Here is a 25417-nt window from a genome sequence, read left to right as displayed (position 1 = left end):
CCCAGGAAATTCCTAATTTAGTCATGCAGATCCCCGCGCAATCCAAAGCTTTTGCAGGCTTCTGCATGCCTTGTGTGTGTGCGCCCAGGATTTGGGCTGGAGCTGTCTAGTTCCAATACACATCCTGGGTGCCGGGATGTCTGGTGTGCTGGGATGACTAGGACCACCGTGGTCCGTGATTGGTCCACGTCTGGAATAGTTGAATGTGATCCAATCTCCTATTGGTTTCTCTTCATTTTGGCGCAAAGGAGATTCTGGATAAGAGAAGGCACTCTAGACCTATTCCAAGTCGATGTTCTGAGTTCACACCGAACGTAGCAAAGGAGCCAAGTATCCTGAACTGAAAAGGCAGATCCGTGGAACCACTGGTGAACCACTGGAAGGTTTGGCACCCTGAACACGCCATTGTCCTGTCGGTGCCCTGTTTCTCATCAATCACAGAAGGCCTGCAAGGGCGCTTTGACACGTTTTTTCATAGTGGGACTAACTACTTTCGGTACCTCCTGATTAACCTGCAAACAAGCGTCTTCGGAAGTGTTCCTGGACCGGCCAGTGAACTGACAAGCTTGTATGGAACCATTGCCTTGGAACTGCCACTGTGTCGAGTTCTGACTTGAGACTTTGGGAACCATAAGCTCTCGGTAGAAGGCACTCTCCCGCCAAGTTCTGTACACCTAGCATTCCTAGGTCTGGAATTAGGAGAGTACGCCTGAACCCGAGCCTACCGGTGTTGCCCCGCTGTGGTGATGAGCTTCGAGGGTGCCTTGCTGCTGTGCCCCCCTGCGCCCTGAGACAAGCTGCAGTGGAACTGGCCCGATCCCTTCCCCAGAATCAGAGAAAACGCAACTGTCCCACCATGGTCTGAGGTCCCGGAATGCAGCCCCTGAAAGCTGGAGAGATGCGCGACTGCTGGGCTCGAACCTGCAATCGAACTGGATTTGACTGGTGAAGTTTGGTCTAGAGTGCTTCAAGAGTTGGTGAGTACTTGCAACACTTACCGGTGGCTCCTGGTGCATCCATTGATATTTACGCACAAGTGTCCCTCAAGGTCCACTCTCCTTTGTTAGGGTATCCTGTGCTACCATCCTATTCCCAATTCCTGGAAAGTGCTCTGCCCTCTTGTGGAGATCCTCCTTCAATAGTGGAACTTTATTCTTAACCACCTCACCCACCTTTCTGAGACCCTACAGCCCCTTGAAGAGACCTGTTTTTTACTTAAGTGCATGATCGAGTGCTCCCACGCTGAACATACTTTTGAGCACAAGGCTCCACACTTCATAGGGATTGGACTGTCTATTAGTTAGGGTTTGAGTTGTTCAAGGACTGCCTAAAGTATATTTGTTTGACCCCTTTCTGTTTCAGGTTGTCAATCTCTACTTGTTGAATATTACTTTAGATTAATAGTTACTGTATATATGTTTCCTAGAATAGTGTTATGTTAGTATTGTTAATATCGTTGTGGTTTCATCTTGTGTTGGAGTTAAAAGGCCTTTAATAAATGGATATGTATTTTTGATATATACACCTGAGTGAGAGTAATTAGTGTTGTTGTAAACTGTGTGTGCACATTGCGGACTTTCGATCACCCTCAACCCCCTGAGACATAGTCTTGACCACTGCCAATGCTATCTTGATTGGTCTGGCTTGTCCAGAAGGTTACCCTGTTCCAAGAAACTAAGCTGGCTTTCTGAACCTCTGCCCACCAGGTGAGAGTTCATAAATCCATCTTAACAACAGGCGCTTCTCAGTAATGGGCCCTCGGCTATAGAATTAATTTCCCATCGAGCTTAGACTAAATAATTAATATCTGCTCTTCAAAAAAAGCCTGAAAACGTTTCTTGTTTGGTAACTTTTGGTTTTCCATGTTAATGTGCCCACTTGTAGGATATGCGCCCAGAAGCAGTTTAGTCTGCCTGGTTCTTATGCTACAGGAGATTTACGTATTACAAATATCTCAAATCCCAAAATGTTTTGATGTTCAGTCCTTTCTTGGGGTGAGCCATGATGGCTTCCATCTATGTGGTGGGTCAGTCACTGAGGAAGTGTCTTGTTAGGTGTTCCTCTTCTGTGTGAGCGTACACAAAAATGTCATCACTGATAACGGTGCCTTCTAGGCCAAGGAACACACTCCGAATCAAATCATGTCTTGGAAGACATCCCCTTTTCATGGGATAACAAAGCCCAGTCTCTTGTACTGGTACTGTGCGTGTCAAAAAGGTAGCTTCAACTGCTAATCACAAGCAACAGGTCAAGCTTTGGGAAGACAGTGTCACCGTGAGTTCTGCCATGAGGCAATTGCCTATTGGAGTGGTAAATGCCCCACCTTCCTGCAACCGCTTCATTGACGTAACACTGGTTTAAGAGGAAGTGTACATGTTTGGCGAGTATCATGTTTAGTACAGCGGAGAGGAGAATGGGCGGTGAAGGTGTGTGGTTCAGCATGGGTGAGGAACGTGGCACACCGAGGTCTGATACGGAGGAAGGGGAATGGGCAAAACGCAGAAGGGAGAAGGAGAAGGAGGAGGTGTAGGTGAAGGATGTGTCATTGCAGCCAGGATTGGGGGGAGCATTGTGGGGTCTCCCCCTCACATAGGACGCGATTAGGACAGGGTTTGAAGGGGGAGGAGGGTTTCAGTGGACTCCTCCATATGACAACACAATGCATATTATCAGTGAAGGGAGCAGAGCGGAAGTAGACGCTGCAAGGAAAGAGTCACTCGAAGGAAGAGTGCTGCAAAAGTGTCATGTGGGAAGTGACATGGGACCATTAGAGTGATGTGCTTCTAATACCCGATTTCTAGGTTTCGTAGGCACATCTAGATGCAGATTTGAACATTATCAGGCGGGTTGCCTTTCTTGATAATGACAATGAGGGAAGCCTATGTCATTGGCGCCTATGTCATTGGCCCCTACGTCATTGGCCTTTACGGTTTGTCGAGGATTCCAGCTTCTCCTGATGAAGTACTTCCTTTTCCAGGTTTGCGCACATGTGAAATGGCATGGTGTTTATCAGTGGTTGCTGATAGTGCAGGGCTAGATTATATTACCCATGCACAGCTGGACAGGCTTGTGCTTCATGCAGCTGATGCTGGTGAAGGTGGATTGGATGCCCCCCAGCATGTCTTCAGGAGCAGATGCATGTACTTCAAAAGTAAATTGTGTCAATTCCCGGTATGCTGTAATTTTTCCGCTCAGGAACATGTCCGTCCTGACCTTAGTGGTAAGTACCCTCTCGCACGTAACTTGTTGCAACATTGGAAAGGCCTAAGGGAAACAAAGTCTTTACTGTCTTTAAGGGCATGTCAGTTTCCCCATAACAAGTAAGGGAAAGCCCAGTGGAGTGCAGCTGGACGCTGTGCTTCACTGGCAAAATCAGATTATGGTGATTAAACAGCAGCAAAAAGGTGGGGGGTACGCAACTGGAGGGAAAATTACTCATAAATGGAAATCTTTCCCAACAGCGCTGGACGTTCAGAACAGAGGAGAGCATCTGCAGTGGAGTAGAAAGTGCAGACATGTGGATCCGCTAAACGGAGCAGACCTGTATGGAACCGATGCCAAGGTGGGTTTGGGACAGCAGACAGCACAAAGTGCTTGTAGCTTCCACGAAGGCGGAGTCCCCAAATGTTGTGGGGCCGCTGAGGCAAGAAGCTCCACCCCTGAGCGTGAGAGACACTAGCTTCCGGAATTGCTGACTCTGCGGCTTCCAGCAGGGGAAAACCACCAGGATCCACAGTGAAGCCAGAGAGAGAGAGAAAAACACAGAACCACCAGCAATAAAGAAGCTTGTAGCCCAGAAGGGGCAAACCAAAGATTTACCCCGGGAAGGGGCCAAAGAAACCGAAGAACCAACAGGACTAGAGAAGCCTACATCCCAGCAGCGGCACACCAAGAGAGCAAGAGGGCCAGAGAAAGTTATAGCGTGCAAGTGGCTAACAGAAGCATTGACAGAATCCAAGAAACCCAAAGCTGAGGATGGGCTAGGCTAAGGAGTAACCCACAGTGAGGTGAACAAACCCAACAACCATACAAGGGGGAAAGTCACCCGTACCCCTCCCCCCACCCAGGGCTGGAAAGGCTTCTGTCTTGCGAAGAACAAGAGAGAAGCCACATTGAGCTGAAGAAGCTTGTCACCAACCCGAGCCACCCCTTCGATAGAATCCAAGAGGGTTCAGGAGGAAGTATAATTGGACTAGTAATACTGAGCACCCAATGTCAAGTTACCTTATCACAGGAGACGGGATACAAACCAGAACCAGAGATTGTTTTGAGAGACTTTTTTTAAAGACATTAATGGGCCTCATTACGAGTATGGCGGTAAGGCAACAACGGCGCCGGTATCGCTACTGGCACCGGTTCTACCGTACCACCATATTAGGAGCTCTGCTCGCAGGTGCCCTTGCAGCCACCAGGTCTGACATGGTGGCCGTACCGGCACCCGCGAGCAGAACTTGATGGTAGCAATGGTACCGTTATTAATGGTACCGGTGCTACCACCCTCCCCATTCCCATTGAGCCCTATGGGGGCTCAAATGGAAATGGGGATGTACCGGGCCCGGCTCCCGTGAAAGGGCAATCACTGGGTCCAGCTGGGCTGGAATAGCCAGGTAATTGCCCATTCACGGGCGCCGGACCCAGATGCGAGTTTGGAGGTAGCCTTGCCAGTAAAACCGGCAAGGCTACCTCCAACCTCGTAATGAGGCCCATTTTCTTTTAAGAGAAAGCCAGACCTTTCTTTGGAACTTTGGGAAACATTTTCTTTTCGCTTTGGGAAAATCCATTCTGTCGAACTCCCAGAGTTTTTAAGTATCATTCGGTGGGGGTGGGGTCAGAAACCAGTCATCACTAAGTTCCCTGGGTGAAGCAGCCCTAAACTAAGCCCAAGGCCAGATTCTTTTCTAGGTTTCTTATGTCTCTAGTATTAGGCTAGTGATAGTCAATATAGGATTTGGACAGAGTACTGGACTTGTGTTTTGCGCGATAGTCAGATAGGCACCCTTTTATTGTTTTTTAGTGTAGGGAACATATCTTAGTGATAGGGCTTAGAGGAGGTTTTTCTTTGTGTTTTCCAATGAAGTCTGGATCAACTATGTCTACATGTGCGTCTCCTATCTGTGACTTACCCCAGTACTCTCTCCCATGCTGTGTTCCCCATGTCCATCACAATGGTATGTATAAATGGCTTCTCATCTGTTAAGTACCACATGTCCATCCAGATCTCAGTGATAAATCCCTTTGCATGTTGAGATCCCCATGTCCATCCTCATCTTAGTCACGCATGCTGAATTCCCCCTGCCCATCCTGATCTAGTGATAAATATGCTGCTGCATGTTGAGTGCCCCGTGTGCCTCCTGATCCTAGTGATGAATATGCCCCTGGATGTTGATTGCCCCTTGTGCATCCTCATCTTCGTGATAAATATGCCCCTGCCAATCCTGATCTAGTGATTAATACCCCCACCCATGCTGAATTCCCCATGCCCATCCCGATCTATTGATAAATATGCTGCTGCATGTTGACTGCCCCGTGTGCATCCTGATCCTAGTGATAAATATCCCCCTGCATATTGAGTTCCCCATGCCAATCCTGATCTAATGATATATACACTGATGCATGCTGAATTCATCATGCCCATCCTGATCTTAGTGATAAATATGCCCCTGCATAGTGAGTGCCCTGTGTGCATCCTGATCTTCGTGATAAATATGCCCCTGCATAGTGAGTGCCCCGTGTGCATCCTGATCTTAGTGATAAATATGACCCTGCATAGTGAGTACCCCATGTGCATCCTGATCTTAGTGATAAATATGCCCCTGCATAGTGAGTGCCCTGTGTGCATCCTGATCTTAGTGATAAATATGACCCTGCATAGTGAGTACCCCATGTGCATCCTGATCTTAGTGATAAATATGCCCCTGCATAGTGAGTACCCCATGTGCATCCTGATCTTAGTGATAAATATGCCCCTGCATAGTGAGTGCCCTGTGTGCATCCTGATCTAGTGATAAATATGCCCCTGCATAGTGAGTGCCCTGTGTGCATCCTGATCTTAGTGATAAATATGACCCTGCATAGTGAGTGCCCCATGTGCATCCTGATCCTAGTGATACATAACATCTATGCAGATAGTTAGTGAAGGTCTCCCTCAATAGCCACATCAGCAGTCGTAGGTGTAGCGACTTCATCCATGCAAGACTGGACCTTTGGGGTCCACGACAGGCGTGGTGTGCTCTCGCCAGCTTGAATTTGGCCCTGAATGTTGCTAACTTTGAGTCTAGCCCAGCTCCAGGCATGCCATGCACGCCCACAATAGCCACAGGAAGTCAAATCACTTGTGGGTGGAGAGTGAAACAAAGTTCTTCATGTCCCTAACATGTTTGCTTTGCCATTATGCTCATGGGATGGTCCATTGCACTTGCATGATAACAAGCTAGCTCTTGATTTCAAGACAGTTCCCGAATATTCCTCACTGAGGTGCAGGATGTGCTTTTCAGCTTTGTCAAATCCCAGCATTCATTACCCTCATATGGCAATTCACTGGAAATCTCCCAGAGTCTGGGTTCACAGAGTCCGGGACTTGCCAGGTTGCAGAAGAGGGTAAAAGCATTCATAGGGCCTCATTACAAGTTTGGCAGTAATTCAGTGGTATATCCACCCATGGGTTTACCACAAGTTCACAAATAGTGACACTGCAGGGTTGATCATGGTATTTTGGTGAATTTAGTGTAATTCTGTCGAATGCTGGCCTTTAAGTGAAGAATTTACCTCCAGCATCACACTTGAAGGTGAAACTCTGAATTCAACAGTGTGTTAAAAATTGCAGTAATTCTGTTACCGCCGTAAAGCCAAACTCGTAATGATGCCCATGGTCTGGATTCCCCTGAAGATGGGAATGTGCCGCGAGAGCCACAGAGGCAGCAGCGCTACAGTCCTCAGGATGAACAGCTCCTGGATGTCTCAGGTCTCATCCCAGGAGGTGTAGCAGCATCCATCTCCTCACCAGGAGGGCATTGAAAGTCATTCTACAAGATGTGCAGTAACATTGACCACCACACTCCCACTGGCAATGCTTTTTCCCCGGTGCAAAATGGCAGCAGTTGCAGCAGGTGGGGCATTTGGATTGGAGTTTGTGCAGCAGCAGCTGGATTGTGTTTCTTCCCCCAGAAACTGGTTACAGCTCAACCTTATAGAGGATGCCCAGCAGGCAGGTTTCTGTGAATTCCATGAAATATCCCAGTCCAGCTGCAGCGGGTCTTGACAGCAGAATAGAAGTCTGAGCAAGCACCTTGTTACCAGGAATGTCTAAAAAATAAGCATTAGCAAAGTCAAAAAGTCAGTGGGCCTCATTCTGAGACCGGAGATAGCCGTGCTGCGGTATTATGTTATTTCCGGCGCCCGGGAATGGGCAATTACCGGGTCATTACGGCCCGCTGGATCCGGCAATTGCCCATGTGACCCGGTAATTGCCCATTCCCGGGCGCCAGAAAAAATCTCCCCATTCCCATTCGAGCCCTATAAGGCTCAATGGGAATGGGGAGGTCGGATGATATGATATGATATGATATGGTATTTGTAACGCGCCTATACACGAGTGTTTCAAGGCGCGACGAGGCAGGGAGGGGGGGAAACAAGGGGAAGACAGACAAACGATCCTACTAGGCCAGGTGTCATTCAGATCGCGCAAGTGCAGAGGTAATGGGAAAAGGAGAAGTGCAGGGGGAGGAGGTGGGGGGGAAAGTGCAATACAGGGTAAGTAGCGTAATAAAATAATAAATAATAAATAAAAGGGCCAGCTGGTGGCAAGTGCGAGGTAAGTGCAGAGCAAGTGCTGGGAAGGCGGCTGTAGGGATGCAGTGACAGTCCCGCAGTGCAGGCGGAGCCAGGGAGGCAGTGCAAGTGGAGAGTGGCTGGGCCCTGGGCCGAGGTCACAGAGTGGCCCAGATGCAGGTTAAGTGCAGACTTCGAAGGGGAGTTAAGCAGGTTTAGCAGGGGAGAGGGAGAGAGAAGGCAGAAGCGAAGAGGAAGGTTTTGAGGTGCTTCCGGAACCGGAGATGGTTCTCCTCAAGTTTCAGGGAGGCAGGAAGGCTGTTCCAGAGGGAGGCCCCTGCTGCGGAGAGAGATCTGCCCCCAGCTCGTTGCTTCGAGAAGCGGCTGACCATGAGAGAGTTGGAGACGGATGAGCGAAGGGCTCGTGAAGGCAGATATTTAGGAAGAGAGAGTTGAAGGTATTGTGGCCCCAGGCCCCAGAAGGCCTTGTGGACAATGCAGAGGGTTTTGAACTTAATCCTCGCAGCCACTGGGAGCCAGTGAAGAGATTTCAGTCCTGGAGAGATACGGTCCCTGGGCTTAAGGCCAAGGACAAGTCTCGCAGTTCTGTTCTGGATAAGTTGCAGAGGGCGGAGAGTGGAGGCAGGCAGATTAAGATAGAGGCTATTACAGTAGTCCAGCCTTGAGAGAACCAGGGCTCGGGAGACAGTGAGCTTCTGGGGGAAGGAGAGGAAGGGAAGAATACCTCTGAGGAGGTGAAGCTGGTAATGTGACTTCTTAGAGACGTCGGAAATATGAGGAGAGAAGGAGAGTGTGGAGTCGAAGATGACCCCGAGGTTTTTAGCTTTGCAGGTAGTGGCAGGAAGGGGGCCAAGGGAGGCCGGCCAGAGAGCTGCAGGAAAGGAGGGAGTGGGTGTGCCGATGAGTAGAATCTCAGTCTTACTGGCGTTAAGGCAGAGGTCATTGGCGGCACACCATTCCTGGATAGAAGACAGACAGTCGGAGATGAGGGAAGGAGAGGAGGAGGCCGAGGGTAGCCTGAAAGTGAGCTGGGTATCGTCCGCATAGCACTGAAAGTGGGGGCAGAGAGCGGCGATGCGGTGGGCAAGGAGTGCCAGATACTGATTGAAGAGCCAGGGAGAGAGGTTGGATCCCTGGGGGACACCACAGGTGGAGAAAAAGATGTCAGAGAGGAAGGAGCCCATTTGGACCTGGGAGGGTCGACCAGAAAGGAAATGCACCGGTACCATTCGCGAATGGTGCCGTGGCATCCCGCATGGTCTGCTCGCGGGTTCCTTTCCACCCACCAGGTCTGACAGGTCTGATAATTATCACTAAGAACAGAATGCCCATGGGGCACACACTATGCAGGGGCATATTCATCACTAGGATCAGGATACACACGGGACACTCAACATGCAGGGGCATATTCATCACTAGGATCAGGATACACACGGGGAACACACTATGCAGGGTCATATTCATCACTAGGATCAGGATACACACGGGGCTCACACTATGCAGGGTCATATTCATCACTAGGATCAGGATACACACGGGGCACACACTATGCAGGGGCATATTCATCACTAGGATCAGGATACACACGGGGCACTCAACATGCAGGGGCATATTCATCACTAGGATCAGGATGCACACGGGGCACACACTATGCAGGGGCATATTCATCACTAGGATCAGGATGCACACGGGGCACTCAACATGCAACTGGTTACAGCTCAAACTTATAGAGGATGCCCAGCAGGCTGGAGGTAGCCGTGTCGCTGTATTTTATTTCCGGTACCCGGGAATGGGCAATTACTGGGTCATTACGGCCCAACCGGATACGGTAATTGCCCATTCCCGGGCGCCGGAAAAAATCTCCCCATTCGAGCCCTATAGGGCTCAATGGGAATGGAGAGGCCGGATGCACGGGCACCATATGTGAATGGTGCCGGGGCATCAGACATGGTCTGCTCGCGGGTACCGGTTCACCCACCAGGTCAGACCTGGTGGGAGAAAAGGCACCCGCGAGCAGACCTCGCAGTTTGCTGGTACGGTAACAACAGTACTGGCAAGCTTACCAGTACCATTGTTACTGTACCGGCAACCTCATAATGAGGCCCAGTTTTTTTTTTTAAATGCTGAATTATGTTACTTGACTCTCAAATGGCATGTCTTCTGCCATTGTATTGGCCTCAGGGTTATCTAGGAGCAACCAGGGAGCGGTATGGTGGGGAGGGTCTTGCAGGTGTTTGGGGCACTCTTTATCGGCAGAAGCAAGTCCCTGTGTGTGGGTACGCTTCTAAGGGTTTGGGGTAAACCCCAGCTTGCTCATACCTGAGCTGGACATGCTTCGCATGAAGTGCTTGTTTGCATGGTGGCGCATTCTGCTTCATGCCTGCTCATCATGTGCTATGCGACTATAGTCACAGGTGTTTGGCATGGAATGTTCGCTGTTCTGGTTTTGTGATGAGCTGCCCTCTCAGGTTGGGGGAAGGAAAGGTAAGTTGGTAGTTGGTAATGGGTCTGGGTGATGCTATGTCATGTCGCACTGCCAGTGCATAATAATACATGGCACAAAGACTATTGCTTTATGGCAAGTTTGGGGGTCATTTCATGGTATTACTGCAGAATTACTGTCACGCTTGATTATTACTGTCACTCACACACATTTACCGTGAGTGGGGAAGTGGTAGTGTAATTCCCCATATGACTCCATTGGGCTCATTATGAGTCCGGCGGTAGCCGTGCCGGTAGAAATGACCTGGCGGGCGGAAAGTCAACCGCTCGCAGAACTCGTAGTTTGCCAGTCCAGAAACAATGGTACTGGCAAGCTTACCGGTACATTGTTTCATGACCGGCAACCTCGTAATGTTTCTTTTTGCGGGGTTACCATGAGATTACGAGGTTGACAATGTCAGTGTAATTCCCAATTTTTGGACACCGTATGTTTCCTTGGAGATATTTGTGAATTTATGATGAGCAGCGATACTCCCTGCTATATTCTGGAGGTAAATCCTCCACTTCACCTCCAAACTCAGAGCTCGCTGGGGCGGAGCAGTGGTAGAAAAGTGGCAGTAAATCCGTTATTATTTCACTGCCATTTTTTACCATAACACTGAATCTGTAATGAGGCCCTGGGCCAGAATGATAATTATTGAGCACTTTACACGTGGGCAAATGGGCATGAACACAACATTGCACAGTGAATTCAATACACTTTTGTTTGTAAAGCCCTAATAGGACAATGGACCTCATTATGAGTTTGGTGGTATCTCGGCGGTAAATCCGCCCAGATACCAACAAACTGAATTGCTGTTACTGCCACTTGGTCTGGTGGATTACGAGTGGCGGGGGCCGTGTAAATCCCCATTTCTTTTTTACTCAATGGGGCTTTTTTGGCAGAATTACTGAGCGGTAATTCCACTGTGACAATTCTGCGGATTTTGTTGGTTTTTTTTCGTTTTGGAGGATTTACCTCCAGCATGATGGAGCACATTTGAAAAAAAAAATAACGTGATATTTTGCAAATAGAATAAAATTAAAAGCTTTAGCCCAGCCACGACCCATGGCCTGCAAGATTGTGAGGCTTGGAACTTATCCACAAGACCAAACTGGCCTTCTGCCTGGGGCTGCAAAAGTTACATATTTAACCCCCATGATTGAACAGTCTAATAAAAAAAAATCATAATAAAGCATTTGGGCAATTCACAATAAAAAAGAATCCTCTGCCCACTACCATCCCTCTCCTCCCACCACCTGCCCACTACCACCTCCCACCACCTGCCAACGACCACCTCGCTCCTCCACCCCCTGCCCACTACCACCTCCCCCTTCCCACCACCTGCCCACTACCACTTCCCCCCACCCACCACCTGCCCACTACCACCTCCCCCTCCCACCACCTGACAGCTACCACCTCTAACCCCCTCCAGCTACCACCTCTCTCCTCCACCCCCTGCCCACTACCACCTCCCACCACCTGCCAGCTACCACCTCGCTCGTCCACCCCCTGCCCACTACCACCTCCCCCCCTCCCACCACCTGCCAGCTACCACCTCGCTCCTCCACCCCCTTCCCACTACCACCTCCCCCCTCCCACCACCTGCCTACTACCACCTCCCCCCTCCCACCACCTGCCAGCTACCACCTCGCTCCTCCACCCACTGCCCACTACCACCTCCCCCTCCCACCACCTGCCAGCTACCACCTCGCTCCTCCACCCCCTGCCCACTACCACCTCCCCCCTCCCACCCCTGCCCACTACCACTTCCCCCCTCCCACCACCTTCCCACTACCACCTCCCCCTCCCACCACATGCCAGCTACCACCTCTAACCCCCTGCCAGCTACCACCTCTCTCCTCCACCCTCTGCCCACTACCGTCTCCCACCACCTGCCAGCTACCACCTCGCTCCTCCACCCCCTGCCCACTACCACCTCCCAGCTACCACCTCGAAGGTAGTGGCCTTGCGTTAAGTTCTCTACCCCAGAGTTTTGCAGGCCATGGTTTGTGGATAAACAGAACCTTTCGTTAATTCCCCCTTTTAAATAAAAATAATGTGATATTTTGCAAATAGAATAAAATTAAAAGCTTTAGCCCAGCCACGAACCATGGCCTGCAAGATTGTGAGGCTTTGAACTTAACCACAAGACCAAACTGGCCTTGTGCCTGGGCAGCAAAACATTTATATTTAAGTCCCATGATTGAACAATTGATACAGAAAAAAAAGTAAGAAAGTATCCGGGCAATTCACAATAAAAAATACTCTAAATCATGTGCTTTAAAATAAATACTGCAACCCCCTCCCCGCCAAAACATCATTTGCGCAAATCACATAAAAAAATACTGTAACCCCCCACCCCGCGCCAAAACATCCCCGCGGCCAATTTTGGCGCGACCGAATCGGTCGCGCCAAAATGTGCGTGCCCAATTGGCTCCCGCGCCGAATCAGTCGCGGTGAATCGGCCTGCGCCAAACTGGCCGCGCCTAATCGTCCTGCTCCGCAGAAAAATACAACTGTCTTCAAAAAAAGATGCAATCCTGCCATCTACTGTTTTAATTTGAAAATGCATCAACGTTTCTTCGCATCCATTGAACGCAAGGAGAACAGAAGCTTCAAGTATTGGGATGCCCTAACGATCCCGTTGCTTCATGGGAAATGTAGTTTTCCTCCGACTTCACAAAGCTCAAATGAATATGACATGCTCTCGCTCCCTGCTCGAGCTTCAATCCACATCGAAACAGAATCGGCTCTCACAACAAGCTGTGGTCAGCTCCATGGGTGGGTAGGAGGAAGCGCAACAGATACGCCAGGGTGGCGTGAGAGAGAGGTCAAGCAGAGGGGGCGAGGAGGGGGGGACACAAAGGCAAGCTTGGAGTGGGAGAGGGTGAGAAGCAGATGGAGGGAGTGAGGGAGAGCAGCTAAAGAGGACAGAGAGAGATTGATGCGGAGCGAGACCCACATGGAGTAATGGACCAAGAGAGAGACAGAGAAAAAGTGGTAGACATTGTGAGTCAGAAAGAAGTAGAGGGAAAAAGAGTCAGAGACATCTGGGAGAGGCAAGGTCTGAGGTGACTGGCAGGGTGGAGAGGTTTGTAACATAACTATTCATGATCCATTGTAGGGAGGGCTTGGTGTCAATGCAACGGAAGAGCTGTGTGCGCATTCAGATGTCATTTTCCCACGTGTGCAAATGTGAAAAGCAGAGAGGCTAAGGAGAGCATGTGTGGTGTTAGGGAGAATGTTCAGTTTCTGTGCTAATTCCCCTTAACCTTAGAGACCCCCAGCTCTTATGCTGGCATCTGGGATCTTTTTGATCTTTAACCTCCTGAGTGAGTGGTACCTTTTACTACTCACTCATGTGTTTTTCTATGACTAGGATTTCTAACTGTTTAAGGGAGTCTGGTAAACCCCCATTGGCATCTATGTTTTGCCTAGTGACACACAACGCCCTCTTTGCAGTGCCACTGAGAAGTCCCTTGGACTTCTTTTAATGTTTAAATACATTTTCTTGGGTGAACAACTGTTCCCAGAAACCGTGAGAAATGTTCTTACCTTTTCCTTTGTGGAGTGCTGGGGGTGTTACCTAGTAACTCCTTATCCTACGTCTCATGTAATATTCTGTTACAATAACTTGGCTGGTGACAGTGGTTACTTTTTACTACCTTTTGTGCAGGGTACTAGCAGCCTGATTTCTCAGCTGCAGTACAGCACCCATGGGTGGCCATTTTTCCAAAATGGCCCCTGTGTTCCTTTTTCATCATTTCTTGTCTGTTAGTTCCTTATGGGCATTTACTCTGCTGTTTAAACCAGGTTTGAGTCCTTTGTGTGTTTTGCCTTAAGCGGGCTACATCCCTGAAGACTGCCCAGGCTCCAGTGTGTCTGGGAAGGCAGGAAGTAAGAGAAGAGCGAAACTTCACTGACCTTTGTTTGTAGGCATGCCTGTCCAAAACTATTTCTAACTGGGTGGGTGGCTGTACTAGAGGACAACTCCCCCTCTACACCCTCCGTGTGTTTGACAACTGTAGGGCTGTGAATGAATGGGGTTTCACATAAAAGGCGAGGATTTTGGTACTACAGGCAGAGTCAAACACTGGAACAAGACATCCAATGAAGAAGATGAGCAGAGACGCCAGCAGCACCTTGCAGAACCGCAGAAGCACAGGTGAAGCCTTGCAGCTGTGCTGACCCCATTTTCGTTTTGACAGGGAAGATCTGTGCAGGATGACTTCCTGCCTTTGGTTGATGGAACCAGCTAGACTTGAGATCTGCTTCATTTTGGCTCAACCCTCGACTTGCTGCGGTTTTCTTAGGCGGCAGAATCCCAATGCCCCAGGACCCCTAACCATTATCAAGTGCATCATCTTCCCAAGAATGAAATAATCCAGAATTTCATGGGCACCTTCAAGGCCCTCCAGAAGCAGGAATACTTTATAGTCCCCTCACCAGAGTGCAGGATCGAGGCACCGAGGACACTCCGACCAGAGCTCTTTGTTTCTCTTTGGTGCTAAGAAAAAGGCACCAAAACCACAAAGAGCCACTGTATCACATGGAATGCATTGCTGCCATGTCCCTCTCCAGAGTGCTGCCACAGCAGCCCGCCAGTCATTCTCCCTTTTGTCACCACGACCAAGGACCTGAAACAAGCGTCTGCATCACTGCCTCAGGAAGGCATTCAACTGGAACCTCTTCTTCAACTCTCAGTTACTGCGGGACTTGGATTATAACTACCTTTTGCCATTTGTAGTGCTCCCATTGCTTGGGAAGTACTATTTTAACCCCTTTGGAGTTGACCTCAACTTACCTGTGCAGGCCTTCCAACTTGTGCTCCATCAAGTGGGCTCCCCTTGAGCTCCTGTGATTTTTCAAAGAACTCCTGACTGTTTGATAAAATGTTTCTAAGAAAAGCTGCAACAGAACTGGAACTGTCCCATTGACTTTGGCTGTCCTGGTTTCCTAAAGGCTCTTTTTCTGAACCTTATTGGCTTTGGCAGTGCTTGTTCTCTTACAGGTTTTAATTGTTGACAATATTATTGCTGGGATAAAAGACTGCCTACATCCCTCTGGACAAACTAACCGTTGAACCAGTTGAAAGTGTGTTCTAGTTTGACTCTAACAATGTTTCCCTCCAAATCTCAATTTTGTAATGGTGAACAAAAATAAGGGCTAATACTGACCTTGATTGATGTCACTCTGTGAGTTGGAACATGTTTAGCATAGAAAATAATTACTCACCTGCATTATTAGTTCTTGTTTAAATGAATTCTATCTTCCATTGAATGTTACTATTAGTTGCTGCTTTTTAAAGAATGCTTAATGTGCCTTGATAAATAATGTAATATAAACGTAACTGTGTTATTGTTTACTTGGATTCTTGTGTTTGCTGATTTCATTGTGCTACTCTACAGCTCACATTACCCCTCCTAAGAAAATCCTGGCTGCTCAGCCACTCCACCGACTTGTGTAGTACAGGCCTATATTAAGAGTTGGGTCTGCTAAATACCAAGAGATAAGACTTGTGAAGTCCCACACCAGTTGGACTTTACAAAATCTTACCGAACGTACATTTCAAAGTGTCTCTGTGCTTGACAATCAGGATGTGCTCTGAAATGCACAGGGAACTACAGCATTCTTGTGCTCCTGATTGGAACAGGCACGGGGGTGTGTGCAATGCATGAGCGGTGGAATTCTGATTCTTTCATGTTTTTTGGTTTAAGTGGAAGCATAGCGTGTTCTATGGTTAGAAATGGGTTTTTGTTTTTTTGACATTACACAGTGACAGGTCCCTCGCTGTGAAATGTGCTGTCAACAGTCACGTGGGTGATGACAGCCTAACGTACATTAGGGTCCGGAAATGCATGCAAAAGTGCAACGTCTCTGTTTTTTTAGACAAGTTTGTTTGGAGAGTCCTGCAGTATGCATCATTTCAGGGTACGTAGTTTGCATGTGCAAGAAATGGGAGACAAGCCAGTCTTGAAAGTGTGCCCAATGTCTTCACAAAGGCAAAAACTGCTGTGGAGGAAAACAATCACTTCACAGGTGCAAGGCTTAGTAATATATATACAAAGGTTCCAAGATCAATCTTGGTTTTGGTGGGGCTGATGGACCATTGAAGATTGTTGGCACGACGCGGCTAGTCGTGGCTCTCACGCACAGGTCTGAAACTCGTCTTTGCCCTCAGTGGATGCCTGGCCGGCTGCAGGTAGCATGCGTTGTAAGATGGCTACGAGCTACAGTGCTGATCTTTGCTTTCATAGGTCGCCAGGGGACACTTTAAATTGGGATTGAGGAGGCCACACCCCCTTATTTCTCCAGTTCATCGCCCCTTCTCATAATGGATAGCCCACAGAGACTAGAACTGCCAGGCAATGACTACCCAGTTTGCCCACGCACGAGTGCAATAGCTACAGTGCAGCTGGATTAGCGACAGCGCTAATGTGAGCCTCCTTTGCGCGTGTGCAATTGTACCAGAATACTGGTCATTCAACGATTAGTGCTTACTGGCTGCAGGGTCTGGCCTTAAGTGAAGAGGTAGGGTATCCTTCTGAGCGCTGTTAGTGAGTGCACTGAGTGAGGACTTGGCCGCAGCAGTTTTTGTGGTTTCAGGGTGAGCCGGTAGCCCGTGATGGCCCGGCACTTGGCTGTGCCCGTCTAGGGGTTAGAAACTCCAATGTTGAGTTGTGTGTCATGGCGCATCGGCATGCACTCAACATACACATTAAAGGCAGGAAAGCGCTCCACTGACCGTGTGTCTGGTTACCACCCGCCACCTACATGTGAATAGACAGTCACCAGCGATTTAGCTTGCAACTGAGAAGGTGTGGGGGTCCCTGGAGTGCCCCCAAATGGCCATGCATTGCTTAGGAGGCAGGGCTGCGACTGACCAGGTCTTTCTTTTTCTTGTCTCTACACAGATATACCTATGGAAAGACAGTGCTGGGGGCGGTGAGGGGCTCTCTGTGCCAGAGCGCGTACGTCTACTACTTTTGGGGACCGCATGGAAAGGACGCATATGGAGAGTCGAAAATTTGCCAGGACTTCAGCGGCATGGTGAGCCACCCTGTGGCAGGTGATGGGGGGAGGGAGGTTGCGGTGGGCAAGTGTGTGGCATCGGCGTGGGCAAGAGGATGATGTCTCGTGACAGAAGGGGGTGATAGAAATGTGATGGGTGTTAGAGAAATAGGCATAGTCTGAGTCGGGGGGTGCAGCTATGGCAGACAGAGAAGGGAAGATGGGGCAACACAAGATAAGAGTGTGAAAACCCCAACATAGTATCCTCCTCAAGTCTGGGTTCAGGGCACAGCAACTGTATAATGCATCTTCACATTTTTCCCACAGTTAGGGGTTCCTCCAAAGTTCTTCTGAAAAGTTTGTAGTAATGAGTACATTGCATGGGAGCTTTCAACGCTACTGAGACATGTTGAAATCAGAAAACATGTTTCGCATAATAAGTAACCCTTCATCAGGCGCACCAAATGCACAACAAGATACCCAAAATAAGACACTCACCCAATGTCTGGATTCTCTAACGCTACCCCCAATACATGTGTGCAATGAAATGAGTCAGTCTTGCTCGAACCGTTACCCTGCCTTTGCACGTACCATGTGGGGTCCCTTACAGCAGACACCACACGTTATGTAACCAGGAATATAAAGTGACGATTGGATAAAATGTGCTGCAAACTCTGAAAATGGACAAAGGAAACAAATCTTACCCTAAGGTTTTGTGGCGAATGAAAGCACATGAACCACCAGTAGCGCAGCTCTGGCAAATTAATGGACATGAACCAGTAGCGCAGCTCTGGCAAACGAATGGACATGAACCTGTAGCGCAGTCTGGCAAATGAATGGACATGAACCAGTAGCTCAGCTCTGGCAAATGAATGGACTTTAACCTGTAGAGCAGCTCTGGCAAATGAATGGACATGAACCAGTAGCGCAGCTCTGGCAAATTAATGGACATGAACCAGTAGTGCAGCTCTGGCAAATGAATGGACATGAACCTGTAGCGCAGTCTGGCAAATGAATGGACATGAACCAGTAGCTCAGCTCTGGCAAATGAATGGACATGAACCTGTAGTGCAGCTCTGGCAAATGAATGGACATGAACCTGTAGCGCAGCTCTGGCAAATGAATGGACATGAACCTGTAGCGCAGCTCTGGCAAATGAATAGACATGAACCTGTAACGCAGCTCTGGCAAATGAATGGACATGAACCAGTAGCTCAGCTCTGGCAAATGAATGGACTTTAACCTGTAGAGCAGCTCTGGCAAATGAATGGACATGAACCAGTAGCGCAGCTCTGGCAAATTAATGGACATGAACCAGTAGTGCAGCTCTGGCAAATGAATGGACATGAACCTGTAGCGCAGTCTGGCAAATGAATGGACATGAACCAGTAGCTCAGCTCTGGCAAATGAATGGACATGAACCTGTAGTGCAGCTCTGGCAAATGAATGGACATGAACCTGTAGCGCAGCTCTGGCAAATGAATGGACATGAACCTGTAGCGCAGTCTGGCAAATTAATGCACATGAACCAGTAGCGCAACTCTGGCAAATGAATGGACATGAACCAGTAGCGCAGCTCTGGCAAATGAATGGACATGAACCAGTAACGCAGCTCTGGCAAATGAATAGACATGAACCAGTAGCGCAGCTCTGGCAAATGAATGGACATGAACCAGTAGCGCAGCTCTGGCAAATGAATGGACATGAACCAGTAGCGCAACTCTGGCAAATGAATAGACATGAACCTGTAACGCAGCTCTGGCAAATGAATGGACATTAACCAGTAGCGCAGCTCTGGCAAATGAATGGACATGAACCTGTAGCGCAGTCTGGCAAATTAATGCACATGAACCAGTAGCGCAACTCTGGCAAATGAATGGACATGAACCAGTAGCGCAGCTCTGGCAAATGAATGGACATGAACCAGTAACGCAGCTCTGGCAAATGAATAGACATGAACCAGTAGCGCAGCTCTGGCAAATGAATGGACATGAACCAGTAGCGCAGCTCTGGCAAATGAATGGACATGAACCAGTAGCGCAACTCTGGCAAATGAATAGACATGAACCTGTAACGCAGCTCTGGCAAATGAATGGACATGAACCAGTAGCGCAGCTCTGGCAAATCAATGGCCATGAAACAGTAGCGTAGCTCTGGCAAATGAATGGACATGAACCAGTGGCGCAGCTCTGGCAAATGAATGGGCATGAACCTGTAGCGCAGCTCTGGCAAATGAATGGGCATGAACCTGTAGCGCAGCTCTGGCAAATGAATGGACATGAACCAGTAGCGCAGCTCTGGCAAATGAAAGAATGGACATGAACCAGTAGCGCAGCTCTGGCAAATGAATGGGCATGAACCTGTAGCGTAGCTCTGGCAAATGAATGGACATGAACCAGTAGAACAGCTGTGGCAAATGAATGCACATTAACCCAGTAGCGCAGCTCTGGCAAATGAATGGACATTAACCTATAGAGCAGCTCTGGCAAATGAATGGACATGAACCTGTAGAGCAGCTCTGGCAAATGAATGGACATGAACCAGTAGAACAGCTCTGGCAAATGAATGCACATTAACCAGTAGCGCAGCTCTGGCAAATGAATGGACATGAACCTGTAGAGCAGCTCTGGCAAATGAACGGACATGAACCAGTAGCGCAGCTCTGGCAAATGAATGCACATGAACTAGTAGCGCAGCTATGGCAAATAAATGCACATGAACCTGTAGCGCAACTCTGGCAAATGAATGGGCATGAACCAGTAGTGCAGCTCTGGCAAATGAATGCACATGAACCAGTAGCGCAGCTCTGGCAAATGAATGAGCATGAACCTGTAGCGCAGCTCTAGCAAATGAATGCACATGAACCTGTAGAGCAGCTCTGGCAAATGAACGGACATGAACCAGTAGCGCAGCTCTGGCAAATGAATGCACATGAACCAGTAGCGCAGCTTTGGCAAATAAATGCACATGAACCTGTAGCGCAGCTCTGGCAAATGAATGGGCATGAACCAGTAGCGCAGCTCTGGCAAATGAATGGACATGAACCAGTAGCGCAGCTCTGGCAAATGAATGAGCATGAACCTGTAGCGCAGCTCTGGCAAATGAATGGGCATGAACCAGTAGCGCAGCTCTGGCAAATGAATGGACATGAACCTGTAGCGCAGTTCTGGCAAATGAAAGAATGCACATGAACCAGTAGCACAGCTCTGGCAAATTAATGGAAATGAACCTGTAGCGCAGCTCTGGCAAATGAATGGGCATGAACCTGTAGCGCAGCTTTGGCAAATGAATGGGCATGAACCAGTAGCGCAGCTCTGGCAAATGAATGGACATGAACCTGTAGCACAGTTCTGGCAAATGAATGAGCATGAACCTGTAGCGCAGCTCAACCCTGGCAAATGAATGGACATGAACCTTTAGCCTAGGACTGGCATATAGATGGACATGAACCTGTTGGTGAAGAGGAAGTGGGCACCTGAGGCAGGGCATGGGGCACTGAACGTACATATATTTACTGCATGTGCAGTCGGTGTAGGGTAAGAGGGTGGGAGAGAGAGGGTGCCAACCAAGGATGGAAATGGGACAGGAATGGAGGACAGAGCCAAGGCAGCAGGTGCAAAAGGGCGAGGGTAGCGGGAGAGACCGAGTCAGGCCGGGGGAGAGGGAAACATGTTTGGAGATTGAAGAGGGATGGGAGTCAGGAAGAGGTGGGAACACATGGGGGCAGGCTAACAGGGAAGGAACCAGGAGGTAAAGGGGGAGACTGAAGGAAATAAGGGGACGCAGCTGGGTCACTGGGAGACTTGTAGACAGCAGAAGGCTTCAGTTAAAGGTGTTATTCTTCCCATATTTAAGGCGATCTTATCTTATATTTCCAGACGGACAAGTCTGGGTGCCTTTCAGTCACCATACCCATGGATACCTTCAACTTCACCAACTACCGTTACACACGCTCTCTGGATGTCGCTGCATTGCTGGAGGAGGATGGCACAGGTGAGGCTGAAATGGATGCTTTTTAAGAACTGTGGTCCTCCTTCTGGAGCCTCGCTTGAAGGAGGGCATTACCAAAATGTTCTTCAGAGTGATGCAGCCAAGTGGGGAAGGTAGTGTTATGAAGTCGGCAGTGCGGTGTGGGCTAGTGCCACACTTGGTATAGTCTACTAATGCAGGCGGTGTGTCCAAGCACTGCATGTAACTTGTTCTACTTTTGCGCTTAGAGTGTAGCGCATTGGACCTCATTACGAAGATAACGGTGTGAAAAAATTTGGCAGGAATGTGGCAGTAATTCCGCTACCGCTGCATTCCTGCTGCATTCCCGCACCGCAGAACTACGAGATTGGTGATGGGGTGCAGGATTTACCTCCAGGAAAAAGCTGGAGGTAAATCTGACCACCTACCATCAATTGTTTTCATAATTACTGCGGTGGAACTTCCACCGGTGGTAGTTTTGCCAAAAACCCCATGGAGTTTTATGGAATCTGAAAATGGGGATTTTCACTGCCATGCTGCCACTTGTAATCCTACGGTGAACCCACCGAGCAAGTGGTAGTAATGACAATCAATTTTGGTGTTAGGTCAACGGAAATACTGAAAAAATGGTAATGAGAGGTTAGCGTGGTTCAGATTATTCTGAGCAATGATGATTTCTTGGTGTAAGGGTGCACGTATTGGCCCAAACAGCGTGAAACCAGCCAAGCACATTGTGCTGCATTACGAGTTTGACAGTAGTTTGGTGGAAAATCCACCCAACTACCACCAAATTCAATTATCGTTACCGCCACTTGGTCCAGCGGAACTACCGCCACATTACAAGCGCTGGTATGGCGGTCTGATTCCCTATTTATGGCATCCATAGGACTACTTGGGATTTTGGGAATTAACGCCAGCATTCTGCTGGAGGTTTTCCTCTGTACTACCTCCAAATCCGTAGAATTGAAAAACATATTATAACTTCTACCTGGGCAATGGATTACATTAAAATAAATGTTTCAAGTTAAAAGTGGTCTTACCCAAAGGATCATTCAGAAGCCAACTGGCACACTGTGATGCAAACGTTTGGGGGAAGGGCCAAAAAAGGTCTGGCGTACCCTCAAATCTTAAATGTGGTATTTCTCCTTTAAAATATATATTAAATAATATAAACGTGCTTAAAAATATTGACCAAAATAAATATATTCATGTATAAAACAGAACTTCAAATAAAAATAGGTCACTACACTATGCAATCCCATAACTGTTTTGAAAGAAATCCGGAATTCCTATGTACTAATTCACATCATTAAATGACAATACTTTAATATAATATGTTGCAATAATCAAACCTGTTTGAAAAGAGCCTAATTCAAAATGTTTTTAACTGATGTAATTATAAACATGGCTAATAGTGACCTCAACTGGCAAAGAGCAGTAGTGCCACTCAGCTTTATATTTACAAGGAAGAGATCTGGGCGGGAAGTGGGTTCGTAGAGGCCTGCAGAGCTCCAACTCAAGGGCAACATTGGGAGACTGCCGGGGCTGAGGCCTGGCTAGCCCTAGCCGTGTCTCCATATACCTGATGACTCATGCAGTGTTACCATGCTTAAAATAAGAGTTCACCCAGTGGAACAGGGTATAGCACACCGTGTCTGCTCTGTACCTTGTTGTTCCAGAGTCTGGCTACATGGTGAACAAGAAAGCATGCATGCATTCGTCCACACAGCATGGGGCATCGGGGAGCCTGTGCCCGCCCACGTGGGAAGCTTGGCCGAGGACTGCCCACCCACCCAGAATTAACGTTCAATGCTGATGGCATCAAGAACAGAACATTGGCTGCGCAAAACTCCACACAAATGCAGCGCATGGTTCACGAGGCGTAGTGTAGGGATGTCTATTATAATGTGTTATTTATAAAACGCTTAACACTCGGAGGTTTATAACCACGGACCCGTGAACCGAACCTGTGTGCTCCACGTCGTCTTACTTCCAAGACGAGCGCGTTGCCCTGTCTTGCTTCCAAGACGAGCGCTTTGCCCTTGAGCTATCCTCCCGAGACTATGGTGAGCAGTAATGTGATGTTCATTAGTAGTTTGGTAAACCAGTGCAGGTGCATTGGAAAGGCGGGTCATGCAGAGTGCTCCAGTAGTACATGCTGTCTGGTTTACTGGTCTGCTAACCTATGCAATATGTTTTTTTGCTATGTTCTTTGGAATGGGGTGAAGTGTACATGTTTCGGTATAGTGGTACACAAGGGGGTCCCTTATTGGTGTACATGCTTTGGTCTAATCATGCGCCTATCACACCTGGTGCCATCAGAACGTCCAGACTTACTTCACTCCTTGGCGATCACAGCATGCATCCACTTCAAATGAGCGCTTCACCCCTCATGGCCACATCCCTAACACAGCTGGACTGTCTGCACCTAATATCCAATGTTGGTTGTCCTAAATCCATGTATGTCAACACATGTATCATCCCCGGTGATGGTTGCATTTACTCTCCTCCCTAACCTGGTCAGAATGTCACTTGAGCTCACCCCATTGTAAGAAGCTCACTGCTCCCCATCAGGTCTGATTTCTTATCTATTGTATGTTTTTTTTGTGATCAAAAGAGCACTGTTCCTCCTGTAAATAAATACATAAATACCGAGCCGCACCCTCGCAGGGCCAGCCTTCCCAAACTCCTTAATACTACCCATACGGTGGGCAGGTCTTGATTCCCAAACCTCTGTGTACCCGCCTTCACTCTGAAACAGCACCTCTCAATGCTGTGCATTCTTCATACCCACCTTGTGTCACCTTCATGTGCAGGTATTGGGGTGACAGCTTCCGGCACCATATATGTATCCTTCATTTCCGGGACTGTGACCTTCGAAGATGCACGCCCCTTCTACAGCAGCGGAGACTTCTACAGCGCCAAGGTAGGGTGTGTTGATCCCGCCCCCTGCTCTCCTGATCTGGGGGTTGGCATCCACTCGTGCAGGCTGCACTGGATTGAAAGTGGATGATGTGTAGTGTCCTGCCAGAGGACCGCCCCTTGGCCGCTCAGCACCAGTCACCTTAAGCGCCGATCCCAGCGCCTGGCCTTGTGCAGGTCTACTTCACAAGTCATGGTTTGCCGGGCTTTTGTGGGTCAACCCGAGGTCTCATGGTTTAGGATGCCCAGACCAGGAAGTCTTCCATTGAGTGAAAAAGGACACTTTCATCACAGGAGGATGGGGGCTGGGGGTTATCAGGAGGACTTTGCAATGATGGTCATATGTGCTGCCGAGAGGTGGGGACTTGCAGCTGTGTGCGGTCCTGGTGTGCTGTCATCAGACAGAGAAAACGTGTGCATGTACCTGGGTTGGTGGCAGCTGTGGGCGTGCCATGGATTGTAGGAAAGCACTGAATGCCTGGCAAAACAGCTCATCCTGCGGTGGCCTTTATGTCCGCGGTCGCGGAAGACGATACTGTGATGCTGGCATTCCTAAGAGGCGCATTGAAGCAGCGGTGAGGCGCGGTAAAGGGAACGGCATGATGTGTGTGATGCCCGGTAAAGGGAAAGGCATGATGTTTATGAGATCCGGTAAAGGGAAAGCCATGATGTGTGTGTGAAACGATAAAGGAAAAGGCATGATGCGTGTGTGTCACAGTAAAGGGAAAGGCGTGATATTTGTGAGGCCTGGTAAAGGGAAAGGCATGATGTTTGTAAGGCACAGTAAAGGGAAAGGCATGATGTTTGTGAGGCACGGTAAGGGAAAGGCATGATGCTTGTGAGGTGTGTTAAAGGGAAAGGCATGATGTTTGTGAGGCCTGGTAATGGGAAAGGCATACTGTTTGTTAGACATGGTAAAGGGAAAGGCATGATGTTTGTGAGATCCGGTAAAGGGAAAGGCATGATGTTTGTGAGGCCTTGTAAAGGGAAAGGCATGAAGTTTGAGAGGCCCGGAAAAGGGAAAGGCATGATGTTGTGAGATCCGGTAAAGGGAAAGGCATGATGTTTGTGAGGCCTTGTAAAGGGAAAGGCATGATGTTTGTGAGATCCGGTACAGGGAAAGGCATGATGTTTGTGAGATCTGGTAAAGGGAAAGGCATGATGTTTGTGAGATCCAGTAAAGGGAAAAGCATGATGTTTGTGAGATCTGGTAAAGGGAAAGGCATGATGTTTGTGAGATCT

The 25417-nt window shown here is 48.6% G+C and overlaps 1 protein-coding gene across 2 annotated transcripts in view; it reads left to right on the top strand.

Annotated features, from left to right (window-relative positions):
* LOC138580218 (alpha-2-macroglobulin-like protein 1) overlaps positions 1–25417 on the top strand; it is a 1051822-nt gene that overhangs the window by 312985 nt on the left and 713420 nt on the right. For both annotated transcript variants that reach the window (XM_069650580.1, XM_069650579.1), the window contains exons 8-10: positions 17188–17323; positions 21163–21277; positions 24070–24179. In XM_069650580.1, coding sequence (XP_069506681.1) covers positions 17188–17323; positions 21163–21277; positions 24070–24179 — 361 coding nt within the window. The remainder of the gene's footprint in view (positions 1–17187; positions 17324–21162; positions 21278–24069; positions 24180–25417) is intronic.

Source organism: Ambystoma mexicanum, chromosome 3p (genome assembly GCF_040938575.1).
Source record: "Ambystoma mexicanum isolate Mex_15411 chromosome 3p, UKY_AmexF1_1, whole genome shotgun sequence".
NCBI classification, from domain to species: Eukaryota; Metazoa; Chordata; class Amphibia; order Caudata; family Ambystomatidae; genus Ambystoma; species Ambystoma mexicanum.
The sequence above is the reverse complement of the archived record's forward strand: the minus strand, read 5'-3'. Positions and strand labels throughout refer to the sequence as shown.